At 42.3% G+C, this 14112-nt stretch overlaps 1 protein-coding gene across 1 annotated transcript in view; it reads left to right on the forward strand.

Annotated features, from left to right (window-relative positions):
• Window positions 1-14112, forward strand: part of grik4 (glutamate receptor, ionotropic, kainate 4) — a 300984-nt gene that overhangs the window by 255170 nt on the left and 31702 nt on the right. The window contains exons 10-11 of the mRNA XM_036560909.1: window positions 40-147; window positions 13558-13761. Of these exons, the coding sequence (XP_036416802.1) occupies window positions 40-147; window positions 13558-13761 (312 nt within the window). The remainder of the gene's footprint in view (window positions 1-39; window positions 148-13557; window positions 13762-14112) is intronic.

Consider the following 14112-nt stretch of genomic DNA (forward strand, 5'->3'; position numbering starts at 1 on the left):
CTCACACTATTTCTGTGTGCATGTGTGTTCCACCTGCAGATTGGCCAGTGGCACTCAGAACAGGGGCTGTCCATGGAGAGAAAGCTTCCCTCACTCAATGTGACAGACACGCTCTTCAACACTACGCTCATCATCACCACCATCCTGGTGAGTCCTGCAGCTCCCCCACCAGCCCTGACATTTCCACTCTCATCCGGCCTGCTGCAGACTTTTAGCCAAGTGTGTTCTAGCCTGGGTCCTGGATAACTACCTCTCTTCACATTTTAGTGTATGGCCTGGGCTTAGGAAGGGCTTGTTAACTTTTTAAAATCCTAAGGAATTGGGCCTCAACTCCAGTTCCTCACTCTATAACGTATTTTATGTCTTAGATTCATAGATTTATAGATATATTATTCACTGACCCAGATAGCATGTGGGCCATTCCTGGCAAACATATGGCACTGCTGGCCTGCTGTCGGCACTAGCAAACCGTGAGTGAGCCAAAAGTGGCCCACATTTAAACACACTCATTTGGCTCTTGCAGGGTTGAAATTGAGGCAGAGGTCTTGTGGGTCCCCTGGTGGAAATTGTGACTATAAAGTGGACTATGTATTGATGAATCCTATTTTCACAGTATGTTTTTGTGAGGTTTACCCCTGCTGTCTTTTCACAAGTGTTACTAGGCAGGATTATCTGTATCAGTAAAATGTCTATTAGCCTACCTTTTCTCAGTTAATTATTAAAATATAGGATTTAGGTAGTAAAACAATGGATTCACTTGTCAGCAGGCAGGTTTGGTGGGTCCCGCAGGAAGTGAAACCAAATTACTCTTCAGTTTGCCAGACTAATGCATATAATTCTGGTCATGGTGGGTTTTCAGTTCTTCCAGGGGAGGAATCTAATTTTGAACACAATGCAAATGAAGTTGGTAACCTCATGTGAATGTGTTCATTAAATGTGCTCATTCAAATTTTGTTTAAGGAAATACGTAGAACCCACAAAAGTTCAATTTTGGCTCTCTCATGCTCTCCCTTTGCTCTTATTGGAGCCCTCAATTCAAATAGATCTGGGTCACTTTTGGTAGAGATGTGGCAGTATGTTGGCTTATACAACAATTTTTTGTTAACTGAAAAAAATGAGGTCGTCCAATACAATCTGGCTTAATACTAGGAATGACCAAATATCCTAATTTAAATCAAATTTGGCTTAAATGCATTCCCGGCACCCTGATGCCGTCATTCCATGGCAATATTTGGGCTGGATGAAAGTTGTGAGTGTGGGCCAGTTATTGGACTACCAAAAAAAACAAATGATCAGTTATTCAGTTATTCCAGATCAGTGCATTCCATAACAAAGCCAAAAATTTCTAGTTTTGTTTTATTTTGTTTGTCTAAAGCCAACTTTTTAAACAAGAAAACACTTTGACCTATTGACCTTTCTCTGATGAAACAAATTAGCAATCACAGTAAACGCTTACTGATCTGAACTGCACTCTGAATGTGTTAATGTGCTCAATCTTACTCTATCACAGTGCATCCAACAATTAAATGCGGCAAGATGCTGTATTTACATGGTGATAGAAAACACAGAAATATGCAGATATCTCCAATTCCACACACTGATATATTTTGCTATGGCTAACGTGGGCGTGCACTTGTCTCAATGGGGGCCGAGACAAAGCTGAAGTCTGAGTGTACTGCTGGCGGGATGTTAGTTCTGACGAGGTTAATTAGCTGAATAGCTGGATCTGGTCTATTATACCAGGTAAAATATCAAAACATGTATGTCTTCTATCTGCTTAGGAGCTAGTAGAGTAGGTAGAGTAAAGTGCTTAACTGGATTAAGCAGTGCTGTGGTCCCTACTGTTCCAGAATCACTGAGGAACCTCCTCACACACCTCAAACCTTCTGTTAGAAAATGTCCTGTGGTCTTTCAGAGCACTTTCAGAAAGAGCAGTCTTTTTCTGAGGCCTCAAACAGCTCAGCGTCTGCAGTCTGGACTCACTGCTGATCTAAATAAGGATTCATCCTCCTCTATTGTGGAGAGCGGCGACCTGCTTAGCCAACGAGTGGGAGCGAGATATCTCCAGGAGCCATGGCCGGCAATTGAAGATGTAATCCTGGGCCGTTATTTGGCAGCAATTTTTGCCCTGCGTCTCCTGTGCCCTATCGCTGTGGGGAGATGGAACTCTCCCTCCATCCGCAACAGCCTGAGGACTGATCTTATTCCGCTGCAGTGGGTCATGCCTCTCTGCACCTGCCAGAGAGAAAGAGAGAGAGAGAGAGAGAGAGAGAGAGAGAGACAACAGGAGGGAGAGGGAGAGACAGACAGAGAAAGAGAGAGAAAGAGGGAGAAAGAGAGAGAGAGAACAGGAGGGAGAGGGAGAGACGGACAGAGAAAGAGAGAGAGAAGGGAGAGGGAGAGACAGACCGAGAGAGAGGGAGAACAGGAGGGAGAGGGAGAGACAGACAGAGAAAGAGACAGAGAGAGAGAGAGAGAGAGGGAGAGACAGACAGAGAAAGACAGCAGGAGAGAGAGATTAAAAGAAAGAGAAAGAGGGGGAAAGAGAGTGATGAAAAGAGAGAGGAGAAAAGAGAGAATAAAAGAAAGAGAGAGATAGAATAGGAGAAAGGGAGAGTGAGAGAATGGAAGAGAGAGAGAAAAAGAGGAAGGGTAATAACAGAGGGGAGAGGGAAATGGAGAAGGAGAAAAAGAGCAAGAAAGAAGGATGGATTGTGAGAGAGAGAGGTACAGGGAGGGGAGAGAAAGGAAGAGAGAAAAGGAGAAAAAGAAAGAACAGTAGGGAATGAAAGTGAGCGAGAGAGTTGAGTCTTAATCAAACTTTATTCACACCATTGGGTCAAAGGTAACAGCAAAGCCACATTAAAAAAAAATAAGATAACAAAAGTAAAACTAAAAAACACACCCTGACAGCATCATAAAACATAAAATCCACCTTGATCCTGGCCTGTGTCAACCTTTTAAAGAGCAAACAAACGTCACAGTCATGAGTCCATTTTTTTCTTTCAGCTAAAATAAATTGCCATCTTGGCTTGACCCAAAATAAAATTGATCAAATGACACTTTTTCTTCTTCTTCTGACAGTATGGAAAACCCAAAATGAAGACTTGAGTAGTAAAACAGTCATCAAAACAAGTAAAAAGTGAAGTTAAAATATCAAACAACGCTTTCAATCTTTTACATTACATGGTCAATAGTGGTTTGTAAAGTGTTCTCCATGCTGGTTTGACCTAACTGTCAAGGCCAAATTGTGCCCTCCAGGGAGTGTCCACTCGGCCAGACAGATTGTCCTGGTTTAGCACCTTCACACACCCCCTGTACAAGGCCTTGGCATGAAAACAGTCAAACTTCATGTCTTTCAGTCCATCCAGTGCTAAAAGAGGGCCCTGAGTGCCAAAAATGGTAAATTTGGGGCTGACCCAAAGACACAGATTCGCCGTCCTGCCAGTGTCCATCCCCTCAGCAGAGTCTGGTCTTCATCAGTCAATAGTTCTTGAAGCCTGTGGAGCAACTGGCCAGCAACCCTGACCAACCTCATGCCCAGTCTTTGGGCCAACAACAGATGCCCCACAGTGACCAGACCCGCTTCCTTCAATCTGACGATTCTTTGCATTTTAGAGTGAGAGAGAAACAGAAAGTGAGAGAGGGAAAGAGACAGTGGAAGAAAGAGAAGAAAAAGAAAGAAGAGCAGAGAATGAATGTGAGTGAAAGAGATTGAGACAGATTGAGAAAAGGAGGGCAGAAGAAGAGAGACAGAGAAGGAGGGAGACAAAGTGAGAGTGAGAAAGAGGGTGAAGGGAAAGAAAAAAATACAGACAGTGAGAGAGTGAATGAAAGAGGGGGTGAAAAGAAACAGTGGGAGAAAGAGGGAGCAAAATAGGGTAATGAAAAAGAGAGAAAGAGAAAGAAGGAGGGAAAGAGACAGAGAGATGAAAAGAGAGCAGAAGAGAGGGGAAAAGAGAATAAAAGAAAGAGAGAGATAGAATGGGAGAAAGGGAGAGCGAGAGAAAGGAAGAGAGAGAGAGGAAGGGGAAAGAAAAAGGGAGGAGAGAGAGAGAACAAAGGAAGAGAAAAAGAGGGATAAGAGAAAAAGAAAGAAGGATAGAGAGTGTGAGAGAAAAGAGGGAGGGGATAGGAAGAGAGAAAAAGAGGGAAAGAAAGAAGAATAGAGGATGAAAGAGTGAAAGAGAGAAAGACCGTGAAAGTCTTCTCTTTCTTCCACAAGAAGGAGGAAGGGAGAGAGAGAGAGAGAGAGAGAGAGAGAGAGAGAGAGAGAGAGGGTTAGAAAGGATAGAGGGAGAGAAAATGAGTGAGGGAGTGAATGAAAAAAGAGCGGGGTGAGACGATAGAGAGTCAGAGAAAGATGGACTGAAATAGGGGTGGTAAAAAAGAGAGAGAGTAAGAGGGAGAGAGATAGAGAGACAAAAAGAGAGAAAAGGATAAAAGAGTGGAGAGAAAGTGGTGGTGAGGGGAAGGAGGGAGGGAGAGAGAAAGAGAGCCAGGGTGAGAAAGGATAGAGGGAGAGAAAGAGAGTGAGGGAGTGAGTGAAAGAGAAGAGTGGGGGAGGAAAGACAGAGTCGGAGAAAAAGGGGAGAGAAATAGGGGTAGTGAAAAAAAGGGAGAGAGACAGAGAGACAAAAAGAGAAAGCAGACGAGTGAGAGAGGGGAAAGAGTGGGGAAGAAAAGGATGGAGAGAGGAGAGAAAGTGAGGGTGAGGTAGACAGAGGAGATAGAGAGAGAGAGTGAGAGATCCACAAATCATGGAGTAAGAGTGAACTGAGGCTCTTATTTATGAGGGGCTGTATGTGTTAGATGAGGCATTTTAATGGCTAATAAAGAGACGTTACAGCTGTTCAAATCAGATGCTTATAGACTGAGTGCAGAACAGTGAGAAGTCCTTTCTCATTCTCCTCAAGAAACGCCTGATGAATGAACAGATCAGGGTTCCCCACACAGCACAGTGCTGTTTCTTATTTAGAAAAATAATGCGTGTGTATTTGAGAGAAGATTAGAGGAGGAATTCTTGGTTTCCGTTCAGCCGTTTTATTACAAATGAGGAAATGTTGGTGCTTCCTGAAGGGAGCTCCAGGTGTTGATTTGCCTTTAAAGATGTGCGAATGCTTGGGCTGGATTTAAAAAGCCACCAAGGAGCAATTTCGCCGCTATCTCAGCTCATTCATCACAGCCTGATTGCCGTGTCTGCTTTATCTCACCACGCTCTCCACACACAGCCGAGAACATCCTGCAAGACTCGGCACCTGCTCGACTCCCACTCCGCCGGCCTTTTTCCGCACACGTGTGTTTCTGTTCTGAAGGCCTGTCATCAGGAGTGAACACACACATACACACATCGCGAAGGGATTGATTTCCACCTCTGCTTCTGGGCCAGATTACACATTTTCTTGCAGCTCAGGTCAGTTTGTCGTAGACGGTTGTTGCTTTCTGGGGTAAACCAGACTAAACAGCAATAGCTGCTCTGCAGGAGCTTGTGTACTTTCTTAATAGCTCTGAGGAGACTGTATTGTTTACAGAAAGTGCTCGCTTGGGACGTGGTTCTGCTGGCTAAACATAGTGTGAGGGTGTGTGTACCATTACACTGAGTGGTCTGCAGTGTAGGTGGGTGATAGGGCAAAATGATATAAGGAGGAAAGATCAGTCTATAAAATGACATGAATAAAATTAGATGTCATAATGGGCTTCTTGTTACTGTAATTAGTCTCTATCCACCTTATTCTTATGCCCAAAGATGCTTTAAGTGACGTCTGGCAAAATGTAAACAGACAAAATAAATAAATGTTAACAGCGTCCTAACATGATAGAAATGTATAGATCATTTTGTCAAATTGTGTCAAAGCTAGAGTTGAGAAAACATTTAAAACTTTTAACTGATTTGGACTTCAGGCTAACATCCTTTTGCCCTTAATGACCCTATACCTTAATTATTTTATTTTATTAAACCAAATGACTGAATATTCCATTTTGTCACTCACAAAAGAATCATAACACTACCAGATGTTTGGGTAGTGACTGTTTTGGTAGTGACAGTTGTACCTCTAGCCATTACATGCCTCGCAAACATAGCTTTAAACAGTTATACACACATAAAATCATAACATTTTTCATTAAAACACAAAAAAAGTTTACTTAATTGCAGAAAATGTGTTTTTCGGTAAGGACAATTCTTAACGTTACCCACTGATTTTCAGACTTTGGGACACACATACACCTCAAAATAATGGGATCTAACTGGTCATGGGATCTAACTGGTCATGAGGGACAGGGATACAGTCTCACTTCCTGGTCTAAAATGCAATGGGTGTGGCTAAAATAAGGCTCCGCCTATGGACTAAAACTGTGTTTTGGTAATGACATGAAAACGTGGGACAGCATTTTTTGGAAAAAGTTTTTTTTTTTTATTTAAAAATTAAACTAATGATAAATCTAAATCTTTCAAGTTCACTTTAAAAGAAAGCAAAAAATCCTTTTAAAAAACTTTTTTAAAAAGTACAAAATATTAAGCGTTTTTTCATGAGTTGAAATTTAGGTGTTGTGCCTTATGTGGTTACAGTTGTGTGCAAATGTTTGGATGCCCCTGGTCAAATTTCATATTTTGTTGATTTTATCAGTGGATTTTAATCTGCTGAATTTAGCATGTTGATTTAAAAAAATCACACAAAACATGGCCTGTGCAAAAGTTAGGGCACATTTTAGGTTTGATTTTTTTCCAGTATGTTAAATTCAGCAACTCAACAGTAACTGCGCATTAAAATGTGCAGAAGTGTGTTCTCTGTAGAGGATTCATTCGTTTTTTTTTTTTCACTTAGAAAATCAAGAATCATTTGACCAGGGGCACACAAAACTTTGCATACACTGTATATGCAAAAGCATGAACAAAGTTTCAGCTCCTGAACGAGGGGATGAAACTCTTTGTGCCTCTTTCACTTTTACCAAAATGGAAATTAGCCTACCCAGTGGTACCGTTTGCCCTTTCTGTAAGGAGCAAAGGATAACTTTGTAACTTACTGACATTCTGCTCAAAAACATGTACAGGATGTGAAATAATATTCCGCATTTTTGTGTCGTTCAGTGTGTAACAGCCTTCAGTCCGTCGTCTGTGTGACAGATGAGTGAATCGGTGTTCTGACCCAGCAAATGGAAAGCAGACCTCTCAGACTGTTCTGGTCTCACCTGTCCGTCAACACAAGCAGCGAAGACTCCTTTTACTGGACTGTGGTCTGAACTGTAAATGCAAACCCCGCCAACCTGAACAGAAGCAATACATTTTTAATCTCTCGTGGTATGAAGCTGCTATGGAAACCTATAAAGCTGCGGGGATTATGAGAATTTACTGGATTTTCTGAGGAAGCCAATATTGTGGCACTAAGCAAAAGCATTTGAAAGTATAACCAAGGTGAAGACGATGAAGGTTGATGATAAAGTCTGCTCCCCTAAAAACTCTGGAAATCAGAATGCAGTGCCAATTTCTTGTTGCCCCCTCGCTCTTCCTGCCTGTACCGTAAGGAAAGCAGCAGTGAGCACACCATTATGTTCCAGGAGAGAAGTGTAGTTCTGCTTTTTTTAAGGCAGATATCTGACAGGCAACACCAATTTAAGATACACAATTTACCTTTATGCCACATGCTGCTACTGTAACCACTTCTGGTGTTGGAAACTGTCTGACCCTCAGCTAAGTGGGTCGTTAAATGTTTTTTGGCCCAAAAATACTTTTTTTTAAATTACCCTTAAATATATAAGTATATCGTCTCTGTCCAAAGAAAACCATTTACATTGGTTTTTGCTTTCTCCTGTAAAGTTACTATTTTGGAGATACATGCTTTTCATTGGACAGCAACGATATTCAAAAAGGTAGACATGTTAACATAAAAATAAGAATTTCTCTTTGTTTTTTATTTTATTTACTTTCATTTGTTTGGATATTTTGATACCAATAATAAATTCAGATGTGCAGGAACTTGACTTACTGGTGATCAACAATCTCAAGGCCTTTGAGGCCTGTACTTCAGAGTATTTCAAAGGTTTAAATGAAAATGTAAGAACTAAAGTATGTTTTCTCTCTTGCAAATGTAGTTGATTAGATGTACAAGACATGTATTCATTAGACATACTGTCCATTTGTATTGATTGCAGCAGTGGTCATCAACCTTGCTCCTGTAGGTGAACCTTCCTGCAGACCCTTGCTTCAATATTAATTAATTTCACCTGATCCATCTAATTACTGATTTATCTGCTTACTCCATGCAGAAGTCTGTGATTAGCAGAATGCAGTGTGCTTGATTTGGGTTGGAGATGAAAGGCAGGAAAGGTAGATCTCCAGGTGGAAGGTTGGTGACCAGTGGATTACAGTATATCATACAGCAGAGGTGCTCAGTACTGGAGATCTGCCACCCTGGAGACTTCAGATCCAACACACCTGGCTCTAACTGTCAGATACTCCTGAAGGCCTTCATTACCTGGATCAGGTGCAATAGATTAGAGGTGGAGCTAAACTCTACAGGGTGGTAGATCTCCAGGCCCAGGATTGAGCACCCCTGCCATACACTCACTGTCAGACAGCACATAGGCAAGTCTATAGTATTATTTGTGTGGGATGAGTTGTCCATGGGGAAATCTCAGTAAATCTCACAGCCTTTACTCCAGAAAAGAGTAGAAAACATGTCAAAACATTTCATTTAGCCTGTATTCTGTTTATCCTAACTATCTGTCTAGCTGTCTTTAAGTGAATGCACTGTCATTAGCATCGTCATTAGCATGGAAATCACAGCCAACAGTGAGCGTCACATAAAATCAATTTTTATTCTGAGTTCAGTTGAACTTAACCTATGAGTATATATTAGCTTGATTTTAGCCACAAAGAGCACAAGTAAACACTAATTTGGTGTTTTTATACTTAAGAAACTCCTTTTCCACAGAATATGGTAGCATTTTACCAGTATGTCAGTTCAATCAGGATTAATACTACCTGGGGTTACTTCTGTGCCTCGATTTATAGGAGGTTAAGGGGGTGTAATCTTTATTGATGCAAGAACATGGATTTGTAAAAAGGCTGACATAGCACATTCAAATGGAACCTAAATATCTAAGAAACACCAGTAAAAATTACATTACACCACCTCGTCATGTAAAACTAATCCCAACCTGACACAGTTTGAAGCAAGTGTGTGATGATTCAGACAGGCGTGTTGCGTGATGCCAGTTGGAGCGTATATGCTTCCATTACTAGTGAACTACAAATAGCATTGAAGGCAAAACTAAAGAAGCAAACATGCCTTCGCAGATTGATTACGTTTGTTTTTTTGGACAAGCTACCAGTTCTAGTAACTGAAAGTGGTGTTATCTGCATAGCTGATGCCTTTCCAGTCTGAGGTCAATGACAAAGTATACACCCACAGACTCACAGACTGCTGACGGGGGGAGCATGTTTCTACATTTTGGGGAATCTCAAGGACCAGTGAATGAACTTTACTTTGTGAATTCCATTTCCCCTTCCACTCTGTCATTTGATGCGAACAAAGATTTCTTTTCATTTATTTCTTCGCTTCCTTCGCTTTCTTACACACCTAACTGGACTGTGCCATCATGCTGCATTTGTAAAATTGATTTCATCAGTTGACAGCCTTCCAGGAAAACAAATAGAATCAAATCAGCCTCAGATCCCGACGCAGTGAGGGATGTTAGCTTTGGCAGACTTGACGCTCAAAGTGCCTTTAATCTTCCTGTCGGCGCTATTAATCTGAAAAGTTTCCCTCGCCAGTGTGACCCGCAGCTTTTATGGAAGCGCTCGTGCCTAGCAGAGAGGATTGCTTGGCCTGATGGCCGCTCCACTCCGCTGATTGACGCTGGAGCTCTACTGCTCAGATTGATGGGCCCATGCCAGGCCTGATCCTGTTTGTCCACTGCTATTGACCCTTTCTCCACACTCTCCACTAATCATGGGTTATTACAGTTATTACATGTAAATATATAATCGTCTGCCCCGCCTTTCACTCACATAAATCAGCCGAGGGTTCCAGTCAGCCATTATGGTCAGTGCTTAATGAGCTAGGGCAGCCCACTCCTCTCTCAGAGCGTGCAGACCTATTAATTGAATCCAGAAGGTTTGTTTATTAGCGTCTTCCTTCCCTCCCTCCCCGGCCCCAACCCGCTGCTTAATGTGCAACCAGCCCATGAAATGCTGCTTTTTTAATAAGCCTGGGTTTGGAGGATGACTGCGGCCGCCACGCTCGAGTGCTTCCAGCAGGCTGGGAGCGACAAAAATTTGCATTTATATTGTGCCGCACGCGTGGCATGGAGGAAGCACAGCAGCCGCGTTGGTGTGGAGCAAAAAGGTAACGCGCATAGCCGACTTAATGATTTAATGAACAAAATGGAAGGATTTGCATTTATCGAGCACTCTGTGCTCTGGACCCATGATTTGTCCTTTTGTGAGATTTCTGTAGTTCACCTGGTCAGGTCTAAGGTGTCTGTCAATAGCCGTTCATCGCGACCTAGCAAATAACGCCTGTCTGTGTGAATTCTCTGTGCTATCCTGAGATGAGTCGCTTTCACGTTCATAAGCTTACTCGAGTACTTTCAGAAATCTGAAACTGTACTGCTCACACTAGACATTTATTACTTGTTGATATAGCAATGCAGATGCTACACAGTCAAGCACAGACAAAGCTTATTTACTGAACCAACTTTCATTTTGAGGGACCCCAAACAAAAAGTGCCTGATTCCCAAAATAAATCACTTCTTCGCTCATGTGATCTGGCTGTGATCATTTTCAGATATCAAACAAGCATTATTTTTTTGCCAGTGCTCTTTGAGCCTCCCTTCTGTTTCCTGGGTGCAGAACAGTTGTTTTTACCTTGATTGTTGTTTTTGTTGTTCCCACTTTGTCCTTTGAGAGTTTCCTCTTGTGCAGTTGTTGACTATTGCTAATCGCTGTTCCACGCTAGATCAAGCTGATTAACTGATAATTAAGCCCTTTGCAAGCTGGATCAGATGTGTTGGGGCAGTTGAAACCATGCAGTGCTGTATGTTGCCAGGAGGGGCAAATCGCAGACTAAGTCAATCACAGACTGGAAAACTGCAGACTGATAAATAGCATACTAGATCTTTCGCAGGATGAGCCAACCACAGACTGGGCAAATCACAGAATGAGTAAGTCGCAAACTAGGTAAATCGCAGACTGGGTAAATCACAGACTAGGTCAGTCACAGACTGGGCAAAATGCAGACTGATGAATAACAGACTAGATCATTTGCAGAATGGGCAAATCGCAGACTAGGTCAATCACAGACCGGGTAAATCACAGACTAGCACAGTCACAGTATGGGCAAATCGCAGAGTGGGTAAATGAGATTGGGTAAATCACAGACTGTGCAAATCATAGACTTGATAAACTGCAAACTGGGTAAGTGACAGACTGGGCAAATCACAGACTGACTAAATCATTGACTAGGTAAGTCACAGATCAGGCAAAACACAGACTAGGTTAATCACAGACTGAGCAAATCACTGACTAGGTTAGTCACAGATCAGGCAATCACAGGATAGGTTAATCACAGACTGGCCGAATCACAGACTGAGTAAATCACAGATTAGGTCAACCACGGACTGAACAAATCACAGATTGGGTAAATCACAGACAGACTAAATCACAGACTAGGACAATCACATTATGGGCAAGTCGCAGACCGTGTAAATTTCAGACAAGGTCAATCACAGACTGGGCAAATCGCAGAGTGGATAAATCAGATTGGGTAAATCACAGACTGTGTACATCATAGACTTGGTACACTGCAGGAGGGGCAAATTACAGACTGGGTAAATGACAGACTGGGCAAATGACAGATTGGGCAAATCACAGACTGACTAAATCACTGACTAGGTAAGTCACAGATGAATCACAGACTCGCTGAATCACTGACTGGGTTAGTCACCGATCAGGCAAATCACAGACTGGGTAAATCACAGGATATCTTAATCACAGACTAGGTCAGAGCAGATCACAGAATGAGCAAATTGCTGATTGGGTAAATCACAGACTAGATAGATGGGCAAAGCTCAGACTAGATAATTTGCAGTCTGGTCAATCCACACACTGGGCAGTAGATTGGACAAATTGCAGACTAAGTCAGTCATAGACTGGGCAAATCACAGACTGGGAAAATCACAGGCTGGGCAAATTGCAGAACTTGTTAATTCCACATTGGATGAATAAAATCTCTGAACGTCTCTCTTAAGGAGCGGTCATGATCTGGAGGCATTTGTTGCAGATCCATAAAATTTGTCTGAGACAGGAAAATCAAGGCTAAAATCATATATTGCATGCTTGGCCATAGAGTTTTGGCTTATTTGATGTGTGCAAACTCTTAAGTAAGCAGCCCTTTAGACTGTGGAGGGACAGGAGAGGTGGTGCGCTAGACTTGGATTAGTTGGAGCATAGCCACAGGGCAAATCAAATGTCAAAGATGCAGGAGCAGGCAGACGGGGCATAAGAGTGTTGCCATGGCGATGGGAAGGGCCAAAACGTCTCCTTGCCTCATTCAAATTGGTGCTCGAAGCATCTGAGTTGAACAGCTCAGATTTACCGGCGAAAATGAAAATCTTTCGACAGCTGGTTTCCGCCAAGCCAGCCACCAGCACGACGGAGCCATTTTCATGTGTGTCTTACAAGAGCATATCAGACACACCGTTTCTACCTTCACTTTCTCAAAGAGCATTATAACCAAAAAAAAAGTCATTTTCAAAAGCTTTTACATGGCTGGCTTCACTCAGCAAAGCCTGTTTATCTCCAAGGTGACAATGTTCCGCGATTTATGTAGTGTTCCCTGTAAATGACTTCACCCGCCCCCGCATACAAACTCGATACACTCTTTTATTAAGGCACTCGCTATAAAACAGGGTGCGCCATGTGTTTGCAGAGAGGTGGCAGAATGAAATATTGGCAGCTTCTTTCTTTTGATTCAGGATTGTTTAATAAATCTGTGCACACTTAGCCTAAATCAAACCCTCTCTCGCCAGTGTGAGCAAACAACATACATCATAAATTAGAAACAAACTTTGGAGAGGCTGCGTTAGTCATTAAAAGGTAATTCCACCCATTTTTAAAATTTTTGCATAATTCAATTGTTGAGATGTTAAGTCATTCAGAGTGGTATGCTGTGTGGGGGTTTATTGTAGAGCAACTTAGTGACTCTTTACAGTGGTGGTGATAGGAATCAGGGCTCGCAGTGTCTACAACACAAATATAGCCATTTTGTCCACTATCAAAAATGACCAGTTGTGACTACAAATGTCTTCTGAGTTTTATATGTAATGTTGAAGTGAAGTAGCTTTTAGAGGCATTAAACACTTCTGGTTTTGTCACCACTGTTTTGAACAATTCTGACTCTGAATGCCACACCAATCTTAATTACTTTGTTTACATCTTTAAAAAATGCAGAAATGTTGATAAATCAATGGAATTCCACATTGAGCTCCTCTTAAGCTTCCAGACTGTCAGCAGGGTGGGAAGGTATGGGATAATGGCTTACTCTGTGTCTTTACAGGAGAATCCCTACGTGATGCTAAAATCCAACTACCAGGACCTGGAGGGCAATGACCGCTATGAGGGCTTCTGCGTGGACATGCTGAAGGAGCTGGCCGACATCCTGAAGTTCAAGTACCGCATTAAGCTGGTGAGCGACGGCGTGTATGGAGTGTCTGGAACCAATGGAACCTGGACGGGCATGGTGGGAGAACTCATCGCCCGGGTGAGTGCACAATACATTTACACTGTGTTAGCATAAATGTGCTCAACATCCACTTTATTAGCAACACCTACCTTGTACTTTCCCTCTATGGACAATTTGTGAGCTCCATTTACGTTATTAGTCTACTATATGCACAATACACGATTACAAAATGTAGCCCATCTGTTGTCTTGCACAGTTTATCAGCTCTTCTCTACCCCATTTATCACCAGTCAGTTTCTGTTGACCAGATATTATTTAGACCATTCTCGCTATCTGTGAACACAGCTGTGCCTGATACTCTCATTCCAGTGCCAGGCACAGCTGCTTTTACGGTCACGACTAGGTTGACGGTGGTCCACCACTCTGAAA

The sequence above is a fragment of the Colossoma macropomum genome, unplaced genomic scaffold (assembly GCF_904425465.1).
Source record: "Colossoma macropomum unplaced genomic scaffold, Colossoma_macropomum, whole genome shotgun sequence".
In the NCBI taxonomy this organism is placed as follows: domain Eukaryota; kingdom Metazoa; phylum Chordata; class Actinopteri; order Characiformes; family Serrasalmidae; genus Colossoma; species Colossoma macropomum.